Genomic DNA, 23,769 nt, shown 5'->3' on the forward strand with positions numbered 1-23,769 from the left:
TGTAGGGAAGCAACGTCTGGATGTAGCAACATGCCTTGATGCAGAGTCAGATGATTTGGGTGGTAAGGGAGACAGTGGAAGTTTTTCTGTGAAAGTTGTAGAAGGCAAGGGAACCAATGGCATCTCAGACACTAGGACACTATCAATACGCAAATGTGTCACTTCCTTTATTTTCTTCAGGACCTGAGGGATTGGAGGGAACAGGTAAGCATTGTGTGTGATCCATTAGAGTATGAAAGCATCCCCCAGAGACTCTTTGCCTAGGCCCGCTCTCATGCACAACTCCTTGCATTGATGGTTCTCTGAGCTAGCAAAGAGGTCTATTCGTGGTGTTTCCCACAGCCTGAAATTCCTGCAAAGTGTGATGGGGTTGAGTTTCCATTTGTGAGGAGGAAGATGTCCTCCTGAGACAGTCTGCTAGGACATGCTTGCAGCCCTGGATATGAATTGCAGAAAGGCAAGTTTAATGGTGGAGACCCCATTCCCATATCTGCAACAATAGGTGGAATAGAGTTTGAGACCCTGTGCCTCCTTGGCAGTTTATGTATGCTTTGACTGTTGCATTGTCAGTCATAATCTGCACATGTCAGCCTGAGATGATGGGCTGGAACCCTTTTAAGACTTGGTATACTTCCAGGAGCTCCAAGTAGTATGATGGGTGGCTTCCCAAGGGGACCACTGGCCATTTATTTGGCGGTTCCCATGATGAGCACGCTATCCAGTGTCTGATGCTTCTGTGATGAGAAACACGCAAGGACCTAGCTGATAGAATGGCATAGTCATGGAGAGGTTGGTCTGAGACATCCACCAGAAAAGCGACTGGCAAACCTCTAGTGCAGGGCTACTCAACTTGGCCCTTCTGCAGATGCTGGCCTACAACTCCCAAAATCCCAGGCTACTGGCCAGTGTGGCTTGGGATTATGGGAGTTGTAGTCCCAAAGCAACTGGGGGTGGGGGGCCTAAGTTGAGCAGGCCTGCCTAGTGGGATGTATAGAAGCCTGTGCTGTGAATCTTGTTGCGGATCCAAGGCACTGAGGAACCAACACTGAAGCAGTTGCAAGCACTACTGAGGAAGTAGTAAGGTGGCGGTGGTAGATGCCATAAGACTCAACGTATGTTGGACATCTCTTGCTAGATGCAGAGAGCCCCTCCAAAGGGAGGCAGCTAAGCCTTTTATGTGTGCTATGCATTCCCATCCCCAGAAACTTTGATGTAGGATGGTTGTAATTGAGACTTCTTGATGTTGACCTTGTGGCCTAAGCATTGGAGTAAATTTAGAGTTATGGTAAGATGCCTGCAAAGCCACCTAATGGCACAGCGGAGAAGCAACTTGCCTAGGGAGCTAGAGGTTGCTGGTTTGAATCCCCACTGGTACGTTTCCTAGACTATGGGCAAGCAATATATGGGCAGCAGCAATATAGGAAGATGCTGAAAGGCATCATCTCATACTGCACGGGAGGAGGCAATGGTAAACCCCTCCTGTATTCTACCATTGAAAACCACAGGGCTCATTGGTTGTGAGGCGTTGACACCAGCTCCACGGCACAACTTTACCTTTATGATGCCTGCACAAGGTGGCATAGGATTGCACAGCCAATAGTCTAAATATAGGGAAAATCTGAATACCCAAAGGAGCCGGTCTTAGAAGCTGTGAAGGAGGATTGGTTAGCTGAGCTGTTGAAGGTTTTGGAGCCTCTGATACGCGCTCTACTGGCAAGGCCCGAGGTTTGGCACTAGGAAGCTCCGTGGCAGGGCGTGTTCCCAGAGGGCAGTCAGTTGAAGTATCCATAATGTTACTACTGAGCAAGGCTCTCTCCCAGAAAACAGCCCTCAGCCGGCAATTCTGTTTTGGCGTTCCTGCCTAGTAAATTTCCGGCAATGCATGCATGACTGTTACGAGGTGTGATTGCTTAGGCGGTCAAAGAGAAACTGGAAAGGAAGCGCCCCCACCGCCAATTTTAACAGACTCAGCACAGCACGTGCAGGTGGGTGGAGCGTCGAGAGGAGCTAATCAATCAGCCCGCCAGGTCCCTGCGCAGGTGCAGAACCCATTCCTTATGGTTACAATGGATCACAATCCAGATCAATGAGGGCAAGAAACTGACTAGCCTGAGATGTTACTCTCTTGGCAGATGAAGAAAAACTGAGGTCAGGGTCTGTCAGATGACCTCATGGATATTGCAGGCAAGGAACTACCAATGAGGAGAGAGGAAGAGGGAGCTTGCAAACTGCCAATTAGGCCTTTGCTCTCCAGCTGAAGCCCATCTATGTGATGGACAGAGGCCACCCAGAAGAACTGGTTTAAGCAAGGCATTGAGCTGAAACTTAGTACCACCTCTGCTTGAGCAACACACCACACAGACTCATTCCTGCAGCTACTGTAGCAAAATAGAGAGAAAAACATCCCCTTTCACACACTTTATTTTAATAAACTAGTACAGGATGAGGTGTGTGTATACTGTATACATACTTTTAAACCACATATACAGAACAAAAATCTGGGGCTGACCAAATCAATGTGAATTACAGAAACCCTTATGTTCACAAGTAAGGAGGAAGCCTTTGAGGAAGGAAAATTAAGCAGCACAGGCTGGAGACGTGTCTGGAGACCACTTAAGGGATGTGGTCAAATCAAAGAGACCACTACTGATCCCCACCTGTATCCAACCAACCTGAATGCCTCCTTTTTAATATCATACACAATTGCTCTGTGGACTGAGGTTCTCCAGCCTCTTTTCCATTCAGGCTAAGCGCAGTACATATGCACAAAATAACTTAACTGAAGAATATACACAGGACAATACAACATACCACCGAGTACATTTTAAGGGGTGTGTGGTTGTTGTTTTATGAGAGATGCTCTGGCATCTAGCTTCACTATGGCAGTGGAAGGAATTCCACCTTGGATCCAAAGAGCTTAATCCATGAACTTTCTGTTGTTGTTGGCACCAAAAAGCGCCGTTCGGATATCTGGCATCATCTGTTGAAGAAAAAATGAGAACAGGCTATTTGAGGACTTTAAAGCCACTTTTAAAAAGATACACACAAGAGTAGCACACAATAATAAGTAAGAATAGTTAACACAACATAAGCCACTGCACAAAAATCAATGGTTAGAACAGTACTAAGAAGTCAATGGATAGAATCGAAACTCGTTAGGCATGGCTAAGCATCATTGATAAACATAACACCCATTAAGAACAGCCCTGCTGGATCAGGCCCAAGGCCTATCTAGTCCAGCATCCTGTTTCACAAAGTGGCCCACCAGATGCCTCTGAGAAGCCCACAGGGGAAAGGTGATGGCATGCCCTCTCTCCTGCCATTGCTCCCCTGCAACTGGTATTGAGAGGCATCGTGCCTCTGAGGCTGGAGATGGCCTACAGCCACCAGACTAGTAGCCATTGATAGACGTCCTCCATGAATTTGTCTAAGCCTCCTTTAGAGCCATCCAAGCTACTGCCCATCACCATATCCCATGGCAGAGAATTCCATAGATTATGCGCTGTTGGAAAAGTACTTTATTTTGTGGGACCTAAACTTCCTGACCTTCAGTTTCATGGGATGACCCCTGGTTCTAGTGTTGTGAAAAAGGGTGAAAGTTTTCTCTCTGTCCACACTCTACTCCATGCATAATTTTATACACCTCAATCATGTCTCCCTGCAGTCACCTCTTTTCCAAACTAAAGAGCCCCAGATGCTGTAGCCTTGCCTCATAAGGAAGGTACTCCAGGCCCCTGATCATCTCGGTTGTCCTCTTCTGCACCTTTTCCAGTTCTACAATATCCTTCTTAAGATACAGTGACCAGAACTGTACACAGCACTCCAAATGTAACCTCACCATAGATTTATATATGCATTTTTATTTTCAGTCCCCTTCCTAATGATCTCTAGCATGAAATTGGCCTTTTTCACAACTGCCGTACATGAAGTCAACACTTTCAATGAGTTATCCACCATGACCCCAAGATCTGGTCAGTCACTGACAGCTTAGATCCCATCAGTGTATACATGAAGCTGGGATTTTTTGCCCCAATGTGCATCACTGATGTTTGGACAGTTCCACTCCTCCAGTTTGGACATTCAACTGCATTTGCCATTTTGTCGCCCACTCCCCCAGTTTGGAGCTCCTCACAACCTGTTGTGGGTTAGTTAACCAACTAATTTAATGCCTATTAATTTCTGTGGGACTCTGCCTGGCTGCTACCCCTTGGTGGCACACAAGCTTGCTTGATCTTGTATTGACCATCCTGACCCAGGTAGAGAAGGCCAGTATACACTGAGAAATGTTTATGTTGGGGAGAGTCATATTAAACTGAGAGGCTCAGTCCTCACAGTTAGCACTTCTAGATATTAGGGCTGGAGCAGGAATCATCCACCATCAAAAGGTGCTACCAGGAACAGCCTCCCTAGAAAGTGAAGATGCACACCAGGTCTTGGTCTATTTCCATATTAATACCCAACATCTAGAGAACTAGCAATACACTTGCTTTCAAGAACAGTTCACAAGTCCTCAAGTAGTGCATTGCAAGCAGTAAAGACCATCATGGCCACAATTGCATAACCCTCATGTGTAGAATAATGCATCTGAAATCTAAGATTTAACCCTTGGAATAAGAACTTTGGGTCACCAATACAAGTTTTAGAATTGAAAAATGAGGCACCTGGTCTTTCCTTCACCTACAAAGTCTTCCAAGCCTGATCCACTTAAGTCTAGAAAACCCCTCATTGGCTCATGTCTTGCTAGCAGGACTCGGGCATTGTTTTTTTTTTGCATAACCCGCTTTGTGGCTCTAGTATTAGCACAGTTGCTAAATCAGACTGTTTACATGCAAGTCTACCATATAGGACTTTTTATAGAAAGATTGCCTATAAAGAAGAGAAACCAGGAAATAGGACTGGAGAAAAGACATTCCTGCTGTGGAAGACTCGGGGCCCACCCCAGCTGTAAGAGAAATGATTTACATACACCCGTGTTCCATTTAACAAGCATTTTATGATAGAGAAGATCTAGCCAACTGAGAAGGAAGGAGGGGAAGTGGGGAGAAGAGTCTTTTCTAAGCTCACCTGCTGGGCAATCAGTTCCAGCCGGCTTTCCAGAGTATTGGAAACCTTGATTTTCTTATCACTGTTATAGATTTCAACACCTCCAGCACTAGGAGAGAGAGAGACAAATGTTAATCAGCAGCTTGACAGAAAAAACCATTCACCCAGACATCTGCCTGAAGACATGTGCCAAAGAAGTGAATCAGTGCCACCTACTCATCTCTTTATCATGGACTTCCAAATCTTATGTATTTCACTGAAAGTTATTTATGCTGTGTGATGACATCTGTGTCCTTACATAGAAATGTCTCCAAAGACTGGGGGTCAGGATGTTCAGACTAATAAGACGGGCTTCTCTTAGCAACAAGGGCATGGGGAGTATGGAAAGATGCACTTGGGCAGTCAGAGGTCATCTGCGGGGATGGGAGGTGGCAGAGGAATGGTGTGCTTCCTGCCAGACCCTCTCAAGAAGCTGGCAATGCCCTTCCAAAGACAAGCATGAAGCAACATTTCTGAGAAACGCACGCAAAGATTCATTACGACTTTCCCTTCCAAGTGAAAAAGAGCAAAAGCATTTGCCACACCTTGACTGAAGTTTGACAGGGGCACCAGCAGGCCAGGTACAGTTGCTTTGGGGGCTGGAGGTGGCTTATGGGTCACCAGCTGCTCTTACCAATGTTCAGTGTCTTACAGGAAGCACCAACCAGGGAGAATTATTTTGTGTGCAACAGAACCCAGGTTCCTGCTCTGGCAGATGTGGATCCATGACAACCAACAGGACTTACTTCCAGGTAAGTGTTAGGGTGTGGTTTTGTGTATACTTTGGAATAAGCCCTGTTGAGCTCAGTGGGACTTCTGAGTAAACATGTGTAAGGTAGGACTGAGAATTTCATCCTGACTTGGTACTCCCTCCTCCCGTTACTTCTTCTAAAAGGTTCCTGCAAAGCACTGGGAGCCTAACCTGTGATTTGGGAGCCGATAATTTGGCATCATGCAGGTCACTACAAAAATGCACTGTGAAGCGTTTAAAGGGACCAAGTCTCCATCTAGTCAAGATTCATACTACAAAATATATAGCATTTTTAAGAATACAGCAGTGGACATTTCACAAGAGTGCCTTCAGGCAGATTTAGGGGGGAAACTAATCTGTAAACAGCCAGCCCCTCTTCACCACACTCAGCGCTTTTAATCCTTAGTTTGGATCTTTGGAGGCCAACAGGTCAAGCTTCTGTCATCTGACTGCCTAAACCAAATACCCATTTGAGGACTAAGAAGTGCTTTGGGAATCACAACTGGATGACTTAATGCTGTTGCTGTTTTCTGTCGATGGATATGAAGAATGTAGGAGAGGATGACCCAACCCATGCTATAAAGTATGAGGCAGTGCCAATTCCTATTAAACAGCATCAAGGGTTGGAAAATTCCTGCAGGTTTCCAGCACTGCTTTCCATGTACAAGCTCAGTCGAAATCACTCTACCATACGATCTAGTTCCAGGTACAATTCTTACAGTAGTTTAGGACTTCCTTACATGTCTTCTGACAGAAACGTGTCCTGGTCAATGTGGATATCAACATCCTTTTTGGTGGCACCTTTGTAAATTGGGATGCTCTTCTGGACTGCAGCCTGAAACAGATTTTAGTCATCAATGAAGGCTATATAGCCTGCAGGAAAAAGACACACTTCCAGAATATCCCACTGATCCGAATTGATACCATCTCCTTAGTTAGCCTCTCAGAAGGCAGGTGCTGCAGGGATTCTGGCCACTAGCAAGTGAGCAGGAAAGCACCTGCCTCCCATGGTCCCAGATTCAGTACTGGCATCTCCACAGGTATCGGGGGTGGGTGGGAAAGACTGTGGAGAGCCACTGCCTGTCAGAAGAGAGTGTACTAGGCTAGAAACCCCAAGATGGCCTGACTCAGCATAATGCAGCTTAATGTCAGGCACTTCTGCAGAGACTGTATGACCAGCTGTTCTGTTTGCAGGATGCTAACAGGCATATATGGTTTTTACATACATACATACATACAAAACACAGCAGCTCCATATGAAAGACAGACAGGCACATAGTTAAATGGTAGAGCAACCTCAATGGTACAGGTACCTGCATGTTTTGCCCTGCAGGATAAACATAGCTTTGAGGAAGAGAAATGTGGTGGTGGAGAGGGGGCAACAGGAAGGTTTGCTCTCTAATCCCCGGCTGCTTTTAACTACCATAAAAAACAGGAGTGTTGAGAGGTCCTGTCATGCATCTCTTATGCAATTTGGCCCTAAAGCAACCCCTTTCAAACTGCAGGCCCATTTTGTCCAGAGAAATCTTACCTTCACCAAGGAAAAGTCCTGCTTCCGGCAACGGACAGTCATTTTAGGCTCAAGTAACTGATAAAATCCCTTTAGGAAATCAAAGAAAATTCATTTCCCTCTCTTTCGCTCTAAAGAACTCAGTACAGTTTACTAACTTTTCTATAGTAGAGATCTGACCAATAAAGTCATTAAAATATCACCCACTTATAAATCCACAATTGGATAACAAACAAAAGACATATGTATAGTGAACACCAGAGTAAAAACTTCAGAATTAAAACCTATCACTAAGGCTTCAATTAAACACAATATTGAACCCAAGCATTTCAAAGGTGGTTTAACAGGATTTGCCCAAGTAGCAAGACTTGGGTTGCAGTAAGACTCATCAAACTGGGGGCCACAAATGTAAAAGTCCTGGTTTGACCAACTACAGATTTAATCTCTTGAATGGAGGAATGTTGAGAGAGACCTCTTTTGCTGCTCTTAATGGACATGAGGACCTGTGGAAAGACTCTCTGATTAAATCTTCCCTAAATGAAAAAAAGCACATATTCCAATCAAATTGATTATTATTATTTATTTAAAATATTTATACCCTGCCCCTCCAGTGCACTACTGCTTGGGGCAAATTACAACATGGATAGAATATAGAATTAAAAGATTTAAGGAGTAAAGACCAGGCTAAAACTACAATTTTCTATATATTTTTAAAATTAGAATAAAAAGCTAAACACTAAGAAACCTACCAGATATGAGTAGCAAATAAAATACTAAAAAGCCTCTTTTAAAAAATGCATCCTCAGTTGTTTCTTTAAAAACACTAAGGGAGAGAGAATGGCGAAGCTCTTTGGGCATACCAAAGTTGAGGGGCCACAACCATACCAATAAAAACTTGACCACTGTAAGTGATACACAGGCCAATAATTTGTAAACTGGCCTACAGGCTGGAGGACTGCCTTGTGTTTAGAGAAAGCAGTAGGTAGAAGATTTAACTGGGGGGAAATCCTTGGAAAGTTTCAGCAAAAGGAAAGGTGGATTGCTTAAACTGAAGAGATCTAATCCCAGGGCAAAAAAGTCACAAAGATGCTAGTTATTTTTACTGGAAGTAAGCTTGGAATATTTTTACCTGAAGAACCAATCCATCCAACAGTGTTTGGTACCTGGCATTATCCTTCACTACTTTAGCCAGTCGCTGCTTAGCTTCATTCAGTAAATCCTAAAGCAACAGAAAGATCAGGTCAGTAAAGCCCCACATGACTGAACTTTGGTTGAAACATAAGTCTTTGATTCTGCTCCCATCCCAGTATTCCCAGACCACAAGCCTGGACTACTAAATTTCAATGCCTTTAGTAGTAGTAGTAGTAGTAGTAGTAGTAGTAGTAGTAGTTTACTGTTTGTATCCATAGGCCATTGCAATTAAAACACTGGTTATATGAGCTATATGAAGGGGGAATGCAAATCTTGCAGTATTTGGACAAGATGAACACTGCCTAAAATTAGGGGCCAGATGCTACATTTGCGAGGATCAGGTAAGAGAATGTTCTGTGTCCAACTCAGGTCTACACCCCACTCCCAAGTCATGTCCTCCTCTCCCTGTCCCACAGGCAATTAGCCAAACCTCACTCTTCCAAACACCACCATTTTGCAATGGCATAGTGGTTATAGTGTTGGACTAGGGCCAACACTCAGGAAGACCCAAGTTCAAATCCCCATTCAGCCATGAAACTCACTGGGTGACTCTGGGCCAGCCACTTATCTCTCAGCCTAACCTACCTCACAGGGTTGTTATAACAATAAACATAACCATGTACACCGCTCTGGGCCCCTTCGAGGAAAAGTGGGATATAAAGAAAAAATTCCCAAAGTTTCCTTCCAACTCTGGCCACCTACTTGATGGGCCAAAATTTGAGACAGTTCAAAAAAAGAGGAAGGCTGAGCATTTCATGCATCAGAGGCATATGACTGAGCTAAGATGGTCAGGGAGAGAGCCAGATTGTGAAATAATTGATGTTGCTTAGTTTTCCTCCTATCTCTTTTTCTCCCCAACGTACATGGCAAGTGTTAACCACATCATGCCACTGGATTCCGGCATCAATATAACCCTGCAGAAACCACAACTTGCTGGTTTAAAAGACAACAGGAATTAAGCAATGTAATTTCCAGTACACAGAAATCTGTGTTAAAGGAGTGGCATGCACACTGCACCATTTTCACTCCACACTGGGGGAGGCAATATATTCCACAATCATGGCCACACTATAAATAAGCTGGAAGGTGACAGCTATTGAAGAAAGCCATTTTCAATCCAAATAACTAGTATAAAGAAGAACACAAATCTGCCTATGTTTGATAACTTTACACAAATGAAACCAAACTAGATAAAGACTATCACTGGTAAGGGTCCTAGAACAAACAGAATTTGGTGCAGTCATTAACACACACTGACACTGAAATATTCACATGTTGTCCACAACATCAAAATGACTTTTAGTGTGCCATTTGTTCAACATTATTTGAAGCAAGCTCTTGCTCTGAAAGGTCTTATGCTGTACAGAATCTTCCTTTAGGCACTTAAATCATTTTCAAATTATGCTAGATAGAATTATTAGGAAGTTATCCTTAAGCATGGAGACTTTTACCTAATTCCCACTGAAGTGATAAATCTGTGTCTGGACTGTACAACTCCAAATTGCAGGTGAGGGTACACATGATTTATATGGATCATTCTAAAGATCACTCAATTTCCTTCCATGTGGAAAACTAGCATGGCAGATAGAAGTTTGGCTAGAACTCTTCTTTCTCCCCAACACACCAATTTTTACAGGGAGTTATGGAGGAACACTGAAGCATATGAGGTCCCACCTGTAGTCTAACTGGGATTGCAGTGCTGAGGCACAGATCTACCACCTCAGTAAGAACTAGGCCTAAGTCAACCACCACATAGATTAGGAGGAATTCTTCACCATAGGCACCAAGCCAATACAGAATAAGTCTAAGTTCCCCAAACCATTAGTTCCCGCTTTCTAGACAACGTTAATAGATTTATATTGTGCAAGTGTCAGCTACTGGTTAGAGGAAGCCAATCACAGGCTGAAAAGGAGAATTAAGAAGGGTTAATTTTCAGTTTCATGTTTCTCCAGTAGCAGAACGTACTATCAGAAATATGAAAAAGTCTTCACTAACTTGTGTTCACTGGACAGCTGGGTCCATGAATGAGACCCGAGCAGCAAATGCAGCTAGTTTCTCTGGCAAGGTATGTCAAACTTCAAGAGTGAAATCAGAAGTTACATTTCAGATGGCGGTTTAAGCCAGAGAAGTGTTGAGAATCCTAACTATTTTCTGATAAAGAGAAACATATACTCACTGCAATCAGATCATCCCTTGCTTTGAGAACCTTCAGTCTTGCCTGATTCATCAGGTTGGACATCTGACTGCAAGTCACATGGAAAAAGCACTGAGAATAGCTGGCTTCAGACAGTGAAACAGCAGACACTGATTACATGCTCCTTATCAGCACTCCCTAGATTGACTCCAGAGAGATCAAGAACACAGAATGTCTTTTGTTTAGGCCTCACTCATGTACTGTGACCCAAAGGCACCCTTTCCCAGATCCTCTTGCTTCAGCCTGCTACTGGAAGCTCTGTAACTCATCATCAAGCCCCACCTCAAAATAAGCACACACAGTTTTCTGCTCTGAGGAGAAATATGTGTACTGCTGAACAAGACTATTTACTTATTTGAGCTTGCTTGAGAAGCAGGAGTGATAAATCACTACATAAAAGCACTCCCCTGCACCCTGACCACTGCATTTGTATTATGATTCACCAAGGAGAAGAGCAGCTTCCGACTTAAAGGACTTTGACTGCAATTAATTTTGATAGGCAAGTGGATGCAGAGACTGACTTGAGCTAGCAGAACAAAAACACTTTTCATCCACAAACATGCTAGCATGCTTGTTCAGCTACTAAATTCCAAATGCATCATTTTTCCTGGGCCGTGTCCTCCCATTTCTTTAAAGAAGAAAATTAAGGAAAACTAGCCTGTTTTTATAAAGATGGAATAAGTCAAATCTGTATCCCAACCTTCTATCAAGGAGCTCAGGGAATTAGGCTTGGTTTAAAAGACAGCCCAAGGATCAGTCGTTGACCTTCAGGGCAGAACAGGAATTGGAACCCAGCCTCCCCAACCACTACACTGCCTTGTTTGTGCAATGTCATCATGCACACCTGAATACATTGTGTCCTAATATTACTGTGTGTAAAAACAAAACAAAAACACAAACACCAGTTTCGAGCATGGGAAATATCCAGCTTCCAGCAGAACAACCTGAATCTAATGTCTTTTCCTTGCAGCAGCAAATGAAACTAAGCAAGATCTTGTTATTTTATGCTTCTTCCAGAAAGTGTTGAATGCTCTTTCAGATTTTCTGCACATGGATCAAAAAGGAAAAGAGTGCGCACAAGCTTCACATGAAATTGATTGGAGCACGTTTTTCAAACAGTTGAGTTCTATACCTGGGAAACAGAGTTTTTCATTTGTCTTTCAGGACATAGAATAAGCTAGGTCACCTTGCATTACATACATTTTCTTCTGCTGTTCAATTTGTTTCTCTTTCTTTTCGTAGTACTCCATGATTTTCAGCCTCTGTGTCTGAACAAGGCGACCTTTCTCAATGTTGAATTCTTCTTCAGCCTGGAAGGAAGGATAGGTTTTTAAGCGGCTCCATTTGACTTGGGATGAATGCAGCTTTTGCTTGGATCAAAGAGTTGTATGGAATTACAGCTGAAGCAGTTCTAACAAAAGCAGAGAATTCTGCACAACTCTCAGTTTATCTCACAGCAAGTTAATAGCAATATCCTGCTTATCAGCTAGGATATGAGCTGCCCAGACTTATCCCAATAGGATACCTTTTGCAGTCTTTAAAGTTACAGAGAAGGAGGAGTTCCCAATCAAATGTTGTAGGACAACTCCCATCATCCCCAGGCACAATGAATTTTGGCTGAGCCAACTCAGTCAAACACTATTTGGCATAAGTGAGCATTGGAAGGAGCGAAAGTCATTGGTGGGAGTTCTACATATAGGAAAGACCCAAATGGTTTTTAATTACCTTAGCATCTATTTCTTCTGCTTTTTCATTGGCTTCCTGCTCAATGAAAGCCATCATGTGCTTGATCTGCAAAAGAAAGATGAATTAGGTTTTCCTCAGAAGCCAGCTGTAACATTTTTGGCCTTGATCATCACAGCATTTCCCCATCATCAAGAGTTACCAGTGCCTCTTTTTAACACACACAAACGAATAAGATGGGCCTCTGAGCATCAAACTCTTATGAAGTTAGAGAAGTTCCCATTACAAAAGAAAAACCACTTGACAAGTACAGGCTTTTGTTGCTATGATCCAGCTGAGAACTGAAATTACATTGGTGCCTTTTATTTCACCCTGCCCCCATAGTTATAGCAGCTAAGTGTCCCTATTTGCCTCTAGGTTGAGTTTACCCCAAGGTAGCAGATAGAGGTGGCTAACAGAAGAATACATCTTACTACTTGAGTAGAGGGAGATTACATCAGCGGTAACCATATTCCTTTAGCACAGGCATACACTGCTTGTGACCCATAACCATGAACACAGCCTACCAGCCATGTGCTGTGCCTGGCAGGTACTGGTCTTTGTAACTCCAGACAGGCAGCAAAAACAGATGTTTTCTGAACCCCTAATGGGTTACATTCAGTTTGGCGTGTCAGTGGTTACTCAGGTCTCCTCTATCAGTGTTAGGATGGGTGGCAGCTTCCCACTAATCTCCTCAAAGCAGTGTATTGCTGGGAGTGTTTCAGTTGAATTGATCCAATTTGTGTTGGATTGTTCATGGACAGTGTGGATATAGAAGCTCTCAATGTACCCCATCACCCTTCTTTCAAGGGGTCCACAGGACTACTTGGAGCAATTAATGATTTGTGTTTCTCCTTAGTCAGCATCCCAGTGATACATGGCACTGCTTGTAGTGCAGAAGAGATTTAGAACCTTCTTCCTCCTGGGCTTTTAAAAAGCAAACCCTAAAGTGACAGTATGAAACATACAAAAGATGAATGGATGAAGGTGTTCAACCTCCAGTATCTGAGCCCAAGTAAAACATGTGTACTCTGCCCATCACCAGTGAGGGAACATTGCATTACTAGTGCTGGCTAGATCTATGCGGCCTTCAGCACAGTATTCCACCCCAAATCTAGTTCAGGGCAGTTCTACTAGCAAAAGCACTATTTACGGTCAACAGGACAAACTCTAAAGGACAGCAGGACAGAACACACAATGTAAATTTCCACTACAAGTCTGAGGCTAAGTTTTAGATTTGAGTGGAAGAACTATTTTAGCAGTTCTTATTTAAACTAGTCTAATTTAATAGTTTGAATTACTCTATGACCATCATTTCCAAGTTTATTCATTCCCTACAGAGAAAAATTATAATTCCATTTGAAGGGCAGCAATTAGCCTTTATACATTACCACATGATCCCAATGGAACCTTGAGTGATATGTATAAATTATGCATGGCACTTCTTGAATAGGCAAGGTTCTCATCATTATCACTTCTAAACAAGAAATGCATCAGCAAATATCTGACTATTATTATCGGAAAAAGCTTCAAGAGGGTTGGTTTTTTAAAGTTTCACAGAAGATTGCCCAAAGCCTTCCCATATCTTCAGAGGCATAGTTTCCTATCATCAACAGCCAGCATGAACATTAATCATTGACTTTTCCAGTTCTTCTTTGCCACTCTATATGAGTACCTTCCATTTTATATCATCATCTCTCTTCCAGATATTTTTTACATTTAGCTACACAAGGTTTACTTGATGGGGTCATAGCTCAGTGGGAGAGCATCTGTTTTCCATGAAGTAGGCCAGGTTCACTCCCTGGCATCTCCAGGTAGGGCTGGGGAAGACTCCTGCCTGAAACCTTAGAGAGCCACTGCCATTGATGTAGACAATACTGAGCTAGATGGACCAACCACCTGATTTGATATAAGGCAGCTTCTTATGTTCATACACTAAAGAGCAAGCATTCCTCTTCAGCCTTCCTATATGTCAAAGCCTCATAAGCTATCTTCTGCTTACAGTCAACCCATTATATTATGATGAGATAAAACACATCTTATTTATTTATTTAACATATTTTTATACTGCCCAAAACTTACGTCTCTGGGCAGTTTACAACAAAATAAAAACAAAATTAAAACATTAGTTAAAAACAAAAACAAGAAATTTAAAGATTTTAAAGCAATATTCTAAAACAACATTAAAAACAATCAAACCAGAATCAGTTAAAAGTCTGGGTGAACAGGTGCGTCTTTAAAGACTTATTGAAAGGCACCAAGTCTGAAAGGTGAACACTACAAGAGAGACAATTCACAGAACCTCTTCACTAGCTTTGATAGCTTCACTATCAAAACAGCATGCTTTTTCTTTAAGTTTGCATGTATTGTGCTTAGTGCTATAAAATAGCAACCATTACAATCTACCAAGTCCCTGGAGAAATTTGACAATTATACCACATAGAGCATTCACATTTACTCATGGGGGAAAAAATCAGACAGACGGGGTAGGGTGGGGGGATCAGTGATGTCATTTTATGACTTGCTAAGTTGCCAGCAACTAACAAGAAGCTTTAGCGACAATTAAAAATAATATTTGAAAATATAGGCTTAAAAATTGAGAAAAACCATATATAAATGAAAGCCTTCTTTTTATCCCATACAATTCCAGAGAAATTTTTTTTAGCCTACTATTTAATTCGTTTATAACCTGCCTTTTCACCCAACCTCTCCTCTGCCAATTTCTATTGTACAAACAATCTTGCAATCCTAAAGCATAACTTCATCTTCCTTCCTCAGTCCTTTCCATTAAATAAAGCCCTTCATATCACACTGGGAATAATAATCTGTATTAAAAATGTGAATTTAGAACCAAAGGGTGACAGCTATTCCAGATTAATAAGCACATAATTCAATGATGAAGTTTTATGTGGGCAATGAAGATTTGCCAGACATTTTCTTAGTCATCTTCATTACAGACAACAATTTAATCCAAATGCACATGCTCAAGGTCAACTTCAGACAGTTATCCTTTAAGGTCATTCTGCCCTTAATCACAGAGACAAAAGGGTCCCCCTTTACCATTCTTCTCAATACATAATAAAGGGGTTTCTGGAGTGTGAAAGGAATTCAGTATTTACACAGAATGCAGCAGTGTGATCTTGGCTATGATACTGCAGGTGGTAAGAAGCTCTTTCCTCCTGTCCTGTCCCTTCCCTAACCAACACTACACAAGTGCACTCCACTCCAGATTCACAACAAAATCCAATTTATAGCACAAAATTCAGCATAAGGGGAATGTGTGGATTGGTAACTGGTTGAAGGACAGGAAACAAAGGGTAGGAGTAAGTGGAGAGTTTTCACAAAGGAGAGAAGTAGGAAGTGGGTTTCCCGGGGATCTGTCCTGGGACCGGTGCTCTTCATAAATGTTCTAGAAGTTGGTGTAAACAGTGAAGTGGCCAAATTTGCAGAGGAAACTTAACTATTTGAGGGTGATAAAATCCAAAAGAGATTGCGAGGAGCTCCAAAAGGATCTCTCCAAACTGGGTGAGTGGGCGGCAAAATGGCAAATGCAGTTCAATGTCAACAAGGGCAAAGTGATGCATAGTGGGGCAAAATCCCCCCACGACATATGCACTGATAGTATGCACACACACACACCCCATGACCCCATCCTGTGCATGTTTACTCCGAAGTAAGTCCCACTGGACTGAACCTAATGGGACACTCTAGTTGTGTGTGCTTAGCGGGGGAGGGAGGTTACTTCTGAATGAAGTACACGAGGGGATCGAGTGCTCCTTACCCTCTGCAACCCCCCCCCCAGCCCCATAACATGCCTCCTCCTTCACCACGCCATTCCACCCCTAACAGCTTCTCGGTCTCGCCTTCATTACCTCTCCACTCCTACTTGCACCTTGCCAAGAACCCAGCAGCCTGACACCCAAAGGACCTCCACACCGAGAGCCCAGTCAAAAGGGCTCCGGAGGAAGCCTCCACGTCTTCCAGTACCTGCTTCTGGACGTCGGCATCGCTGAGCGCCATCGCGAGGGACAAGGAGCGCCCGGGCGGCAGAAGGAGAAGGAAGAAAATAAGAAGGAGAAGCGTCTGCTCTCAAGCCGGACTCCTAGGAGGGAATGGAATCAAATCCGGTTCGGGTCACTCGCAGCCTCGCCAGCCGCAACATCTGTCGTCACAGCCCCGCCCCTTCGCCGCACCAATAGGAGGCAGGGTTCTTCGTGACGTCACCGAAGGTCGAAGGCGCCTGCGTGTTAAAATCGCGGAGTTCCAAGCTTAGGCGCGTTACATGTTAAGGAGCGTTTGTGGCCCGTTTGTGCAGGACAGGCGGTTCTAGCTGTGTGTAAGCCAGTTACAGCAGCACACACAGACCTTCAAAAAGGACCTTAAAAGCTGATTTGTTGCACTGATTTATTATTTATTTGTATAAGCTTCCGTGGGCCATTTTATCCAATGAATGAAGGCTTATTTTCAGTAGACTTACCTACATGGGTGTAAAGAAAAACATTGTAAACGGTGGGGGCAAATGGCCATAAAATGCAAGAGGTATCATCTTCTATGCAAATAGCATATCCAAAAGAAGCATAATTACCATCAATCCCTCTTGCTTTGCTATGCTAACTTAGAAAAGAAAGCTCTGTACTGGTCTCAATTCTGTCCTGAGCAGGGGTGTAACTATCATTAGGCAAGGGGAGGCAGTCATCTTGGAGCCCCACTGCCTCGAGGGCTGCCCAGAGGCACGTCACATGACTCCCCACCCGCCCATGTTGCACCCCCTATGAATTATGTTGAGTCTCTTGGAGATGGGCAGGAGCAGAGAGTAAAAAAACGAGATTAAATGTGAACTGGATATTCACCGTATTCATAATAGGGATGTGAGTGTGAGTGCACTATATATTGAGAAGTGTGTTTGTGTGTGTATATCAGTGAGGAGCCCATTTTAAAATCTTGTCTCTGGGCCCCCTCCAACCTTGCTATGCCCCTGGTCCTGAGCCAATTCTAGATGAAATTAATCCTTTCCTAAATCCAAGATAAGGGGGCATAGTGATCTTTGGGATAATGATCTCCAAGTGCCATAAACTTAGAATCTCTGGCAGGTTCCACAACCACCACTCATAATCTGACTTTTCAGTTTAACAAGAAATGTATTTTGTTGGCACGGTTTCACATGTTGCATTTGGAACATGATGTGCAGTTCTGGTTGCTCCACCTAAAGACCAATATTGTAGAACGAATAGGTGCAGAAAACGGCAAGTTAAATTATTAGGGGACTGGAGCATTCTTCCTAGAAGAAAAGGGGCTTTTTAGTTTGAGGGGGGACAACTAAGGGGGCTCATGATAGTGGTTTGTAATCTTATGTATGGTGTACAAAAAGTGAATAGAGACAAGTCTTTCTCTTTCTCTCACAGTACTAGAACAAGGGTTTCCAGTGAAATTGGTTCTTAGAAGATCCATCACAGACAAAAGAACATTCTTCTTCACACAGTACGTAATTAATTTATGGAATTAATTTCATGCAATTTATAAAATTATTTGCTGCCATGTGGTGTAGTGATGACCACTTTCTTATGTGGCTTTAAGGGAATTAGATAAACTAATAAAGGGCAAGTCTATTAATGATTATTAGATTCAGTTTATTACAATCATAGATCAATATACAATTCAGATCAAAATATAAAGGTCCTTAAAAGTGAATATTGATACAAATGTGTGTATATATACATATAAAATATACAATTAAGAACTATTACATAAAATTAATATACGATGAAATAAGATAACCAAAAACAACAACAACCAATAAGAACATCTCCAACAGAACATCTTAATCGCAGCCATACAGAATTTGGCCACCAGATGCGAGACATCAGTATATGTATTGGAAAGAAATGTTTATATAAACTTCATTGGAGTTATTTGGATATCTAAAAACAAGAGGAGCAATAAATCTAAGACACAAATCACGATAAAAAGAGCAATACAAAAGAACATGACCGACTGTTTCAACATCGCCATTCCCACAAGGACACAATTTCTCGAAATAAAGGGACCTCCTAAACCTACCTTCCAATATCACAGAGGGCAACACATCCATCCAGGCTAGTGTCAGGGCTCTTCTGTGGGTTGGATATATCAGATTATGCAGGTAGTTGGCTGGTTTTTGCAAGGGCTTAACCGCTCTAAACCGCCTGCAGCTTGATGCCAGGCCTAAATCTATCTGGTGTCCCATATTGATAATGCGCTCCTTAAGGATCACTCTGGCATTATCATAGCCCGGGGGAGTAGAAATTCTATTGACAGCCCATATGATTTTAACTTTTCAGTGATTGTGTCCAGTCAGAGGTGTATTCATCCTTAAAGATTAAGGGAGCTAAGGCAGGAGGAAAAAAGATCAAATTTAGCCTGAAGTTGAAAATATAAATCCCGGCAGACTCCAAGTTTAACAAACTACCTTCCAATTGCAGCTTGACACTTGACACGTGGTAGGGGGTTGAAAAAATAGCCCTGAGAAATTTGGACTGGATCCTATCAAGTGGACAAAAGTCATGCAAATCTGTGAGCCATAAAGAAGCTGTGAAATTACCTTAGTCTGAAAGACCTTAATGGCAGCTGGAACATATCTGCCCCCTGAAGAAAAGAAGAATCTCAGAATTGCAGTAGCAGACCTCTGAGCATTTGTTATGAATTATTTATTATTTATTACATTTGATGGCATTATTTTGCTCTTTCCAGCTAGCTGCCACCTGGAAGATGACCCCCAAATATTTATATTGCAATGTCTGTGCTACACCAACCTCATTAATTTGCCATTTGTGCATAATAGGTTTCTTGGCAAACATTACAATCTAAGTCTTCTGAAAATTGATGGAAAGCAAGTTTTCATGACAGTAGTCAGCCAGAGCTCTCAGCATTTTTCTCATCCCCACCAGAGATCGTGACAGAAGCACGGCATCATCTGCATAGAGAAGGATAGCTAGATGTCTACTGCTCAATTTAGGTAGGTGAAATTCCAGATTATTAAGTCTGCCCAACATATCATTAATGTCATAGTTAGAGTAGTGGGGCTAATATACAGCCCTGCCAAACTCCCCTTTCTGACTTAACAGGGTTTGTTAAGTGTCCCTGCAGATTGCAGTGCACTCTTAAGTGAGAGCTCCTATAAAGATTTTTTTATTAGCAGAAGTAATGCTAATACTTGGGAGGAGAGCTGGTCTAGAAAGAGCATTTGAGGTTCCAAGTTCCCTCCCTGGAATCTCCAAAATAGGGCTGAGAGAATCTCCTGCCTGCAACCCTGGAGAAGCCGCTGTCAGTCTGTGTGGACAATACTGAGTTAGATGGTCTGACTTGATATATGGCAGCTTCCTATGTTCCTAAGTCACCTTTGGTTGATTGAAGAATTTGATAATTTCCCCCATAATCTACCACGAGAGATGTGATCAAAGGCTGCTTTGAAGTAGACAAAGGTAGCATATAGTGCACTCGTCCGCTCATTCTTATACTTGATTATTAGATGACTCAGGACCAGACCCTGGTCTAAGGTAGACTGTCCAGCTCTGAAGCCAGCCTGCTCATCTGCAAGTACACTTTCTTGGTCAATCCAATCAAAGAACTTCTAGTGTCTGTCATAAACCGCCCTGAGCCATATTTGGAAGGAAAATAGATAGAAATCGAATAAATAAATAAATAAATAAATAAATAATAAAGTCTGCCATAAAGTTTACCAATTATGGAAAAGCTAATTGGTCTATAATTAGCTGGATCAGCTATGGAGATGTAAGGGGGGTGGCTAACCTGAGGTTCTCTAGATGTTGTTGGACTACAACTTTTTGCAGGGAACAATTACAATTGTTCTACAATTGTATTACTATTAATTGCGGCAGAGAATGATGGAAGTTGCAACAATAGCTGAAGCGTCTCAGATTGGTCACCCCTGAACTAAGACATGGCATTTACTCGCCAATAAATTAATTAATCTCTTCTGGCAAACCACTTGAGCGACAAGAAGGTAGAAGGGAAACGAGATACAATTCACCCACTCTCAGTCACGCAGGTGCTACGTGTAGCCTGTCAAGAGGCAGGCTAAGTTTGGCCCACGTGACGGGTTTTTCCGCAAATAGCGTGACCGATGGGGGTGGGTGGGAAAAGAAACACACGCCACACCGTTGAAGTATTTATAGGACTTCCGGTCCAAAATTGAGCTTGCCTTCCCCCACTCCAACATCCAACACAAAATATAGAGGGATTTCACAACAGAGATGTCAACGGATAGAGTGGCCCCACTCTTTGCCCGTTCATCCGGATCATGGGCTTCTTTCAATGTCGACCGGAAGTTCAGCGTATGCACCGCTCTAGTGTTGCCCCTGTAGCATAACCCCATTTCTATAGCAATCGTTTGCCTCGGTGTTCGCAAATCATGGCGCCCGAGCGAGGAGCGAAGCTCTCACGTGACGTATTTCCGCCTCGCCTTGAACGTCCGGGTTTATTTCAGTTCCTTCACCTTACCGTAGTGGCAGCGGCGATGACGCCATGACGGGGATTTTTTTGTTGTTGGTTTTTTTTGGGGGGGGGGGTGCGTGTGGCGCGCCCTGCCCTGCCCTGCCCTGCCCTGCCCTTCCCGTAGGCTTTTATTTCTATGGCCCTGCCTTCGAATCCTTTCCCTCGCCAACCCACCCCTTCTCCCCGTACCATGGCGGCGGCAGAGCTGTAGGGCTGACTGAAAGCGCTGTGCGCGCGCGCGCACACACACACGTTTAAAACCATAACACGAACCAACGGCACGGGTTAAGGAGGTAGCGTCGCGCGCCCTCTTGCTTTGACCTCTTCTTTCCCCTTCCTTCCCCCCCGCCCCCCGAGAGTCAGGTAAACAAAACAAAGGCGAGGAGGAGAAGAGAAGAGGGGGAAAGGAGGAGGGCTGGTTGGGGGAAGGAAGTCTCAGCCGACGCGCGATTGCCCTGGGTCTCGCGCTCTCCCGAGGGCGGTTAGGTCCGTTGTTGGTGACCCTTCTGAGGGGCGGGGGGCGCCTGCTCCCTGCCACCCCACACCCCCCGCCCTCCACCTCCTCTTTTTCCTCGGATGTTTTGGTTTCTTCCCTTTGCCTCATAGAATAATCCTCCTCCACTCTCTCTCTATCTCACACGCACACACAGAGCGGTTTCTGTAGGGTTTGGGGGGCTTCTTTTCTCCTGACGCCCTCCCCCCCTTCGTCGGTCTCTCCTGTTTCTACGGCGAGGGGGCACTTCCTCCGTCCTGACTCTAAAGGGCCCACTATAATTCCTCCGCCCACAACCTGTGGGGCGAAGGCAAGCGGTCTTGTGTTCTTGATTTGGGCTGTGTGTCGACTTCCCCCCAAATAGCCGCGCTCGGGTGGTAGCCCAGGCTGTGCTGTAGTGCAATTCCACCCCCACCCGGAAAAGAAGAGGGAAGAGTGTGTACGTGTGGGCTGTGGGGTGTGTGCAGGAGCCTCCCCCGCCAGGGGCGCGATAGGGCTGCTGAGCTGCCTCCCATCCCTGCTGTCCGGCGGTGGCGTGTGTTTGACTGGAGTGGCGGAAGGGCAGGCCCCGCCTCCTCCTCCTCTTGGTGACTGAACAGGGGTCAGCGCTGTTGACAATGGTGCGCCCTCTCCGCCCGCGGGTCTCTTTGGCTCCCTGAGAGAATTTCTGCTGGTGCTGCTGGCGTGTGTGTGTCGGACTCTTGTGCGCAATTGGGGCAGCTGCTTCTTCCTTCTAGTGCCCTCCCTGCTCCAGCAGTGCCTTTACTCAACAGTTGGTAAGAATGGCATTCTTTGTGTGGATGTAAGAGTGGGAGGTGATGGGAGCATCGATGGGTACAGCATGCCCTTTGTCCTCCTTCAGGTTTGTCCTTGCAAGAAAAGGCCTGTGCAGTTGTTCCGGGAACCTGGCTTTTTAGTGGTGAATGGGCAGCAGCTCTGTGGAATGGCCTCACGATTGTCTGCTGACACATGCTAGAATTCCATAGTTCTCCGTGCTTGCTGGGGTGAAGCTAACCTAACTGAAGTTAATTATGTTGGCTCAGATGTGCTGTGAAAACACGTTTCTGAGCATTCCTGTATTGTGGCAAACAATGTGTTTTAGTTTCTTTGACCACACCTACTTACCTAGGTAGTACACATCTGTTGCTCATCAACTGTCATGTCCTAGGGCGCTATTCTTTGTTCTCATAGGCTTATCAGTTATTCTGCTTCCCATGCCTATGAAGAAGAAATGAAGTGAAATCAATTTAACTTCTTAATTGCCAGTATTAAGAACTATAGATGGATACATTATTTGGACTTCTGGGGTTTGTGTGAAATCTCTGTAAGAGATAAATCAGTTAAGCTTCACTTGCATTTAGAGTATAACTTAAAACCAGAGTTCTGATAAGGGAATCACTAAACTTGTTGATTCCCCTGGCCAAGTGTTTCAGTCCTTGAATTGCTTGTGGAGCAATAATACATTTGTTTAAAATAAAGTAGAGGCAAACATTTAAACTCTGTTTGTTCTTTGTTGGTAAGACTTGTTAGCATTGTATGAGCTTCTGAATATTCAGCAGTAATTTGTCCGTTAGGCATTAGTTTCATAGTTTTGGAAAAGCAGATGTTCTCACAGATAAATGAGGTGATACTGGATTCTGTCTACTACATGGTTAAGTGAGTTCCCACATGTAACTTCTTTTTTCAGATTGCTTTATAGTACCACCAGTATGCAAGGATAGCATTTTACAGACTTGTACTTGTAGATCTTGTCCAGTAATTCTTTCTGGTATTTTATCTGCAGAGCTAAGATCCTTAAAATAAAATTTGACCATGTGTCTACATTGACATGGGGGAAGGGGGGGAGCTTGAAATGCAAGAAGGAAACCACTTCTGAAGTGGACATTCTCAATATGGCTGTCTTACTAGAGTAGATCCTAATTAATAATTCTTAGTGGGCATAAACTGACCTTTTAACCAATGTTACTTTGTAACTTCACTTAGGATATACTGATCATCATTTTAAGTCATAGAGGTGTACCCTGCTAACTTGGGAAAAGAGGCACCTTTTAACATGGTGATTCTCTTTATTTAGTAAGGGTAGAGTAACTGGCCCTATCCACCCCCAGCACAGTATCTCCAGTGACTGTTGCTGGTGTCTATCTTATGTTTCTTTTTAGATTGTGAGTCCTTTGGTACCCATCTTATTTATTTATTATTTCTCTATGTAAACCGCCCTGAGCCATTTTTGGATGGGCGGTATAGAAATTGAATAAATAAAAAACTAATAAAAGAGCATTCATTTTGTGGTAATTTTGTGTTGCATGAAAGGAAAGGTTTGCGAGATACTTAAGTAG

General features: G+C 43.5%; 2 protein-coding genes across 7 annotated transcripts in view; one reads left to right on the forward strand and one right to left on the reverse strand.

Moving 5' to 3' along the window:
- Window positions 1-2,403: 2,403 nt before the first annotated feature.
- Window positions 2,404-16,621, reverse strand: ATP6V1E1 (ATPase H+ transporting V1 subunit E1). Its single transcript, XM_053251247.1, has 9 exons — window positions 16,438-16,621; window positions 12,454-12,519; window positions 11,929-12,038; window positions 10,711-10,777; window positions 8,473-8,562; window positions 7,365-7,433; window positions 6,574-6,668; window positions 5,065-5,152; window positions 2,404-2,980 (listed from the first exon to the last, which is right to left on the reverse strand). Exons 1-9 carry the CDS (start codon window positions 16,468-16,470, stop codon window positions 2,918-2,920), a joined length of 681 nt encoding a protein of 226 aa, XP_053107222.1. The 5' UTR covers window positions 16,471-16,621; the 3' UTR covers window positions 2,404-2,917.
- A 4,499-nt stretch (window positions 16,622-21,120) lies between these two features.
- Window positions 21,121-23,769, forward strand: part of BCL2L13 (BCL2 like 13) — an 80,136-nt gene continuing 77,487 nt past the window's right edge. For 2 of the 6 annotated variants that reach the window (XR_008307527.1, XR_008307528.1), the window contains exon 1: window positions 21,312-22,209. The gene's annotated coding sequence lies outside the window, so the exon portion shown is untranslated. The other 4 variants (XM_053251239.1, XM_053251240.1, XM_053251236.1 and 1 more) reach the window with 4 other exon arrangements.

The sequence above is a fragment of the Hemicordylus capensis genome, chromosome 5 (genome assembly GCF_027244095.1).
Source record: "Hemicordylus capensis ecotype Gifberg chromosome 5, rHemCap1.1.pri, whole genome shotgun sequence".
Classification (NCBI taxonomy): domain Eukaryota; kingdom Metazoa; phylum Chordata; class Lepidosauria; order Squamata; family Cordylidae; genus Hemicordylus; species Hemicordylus capensis.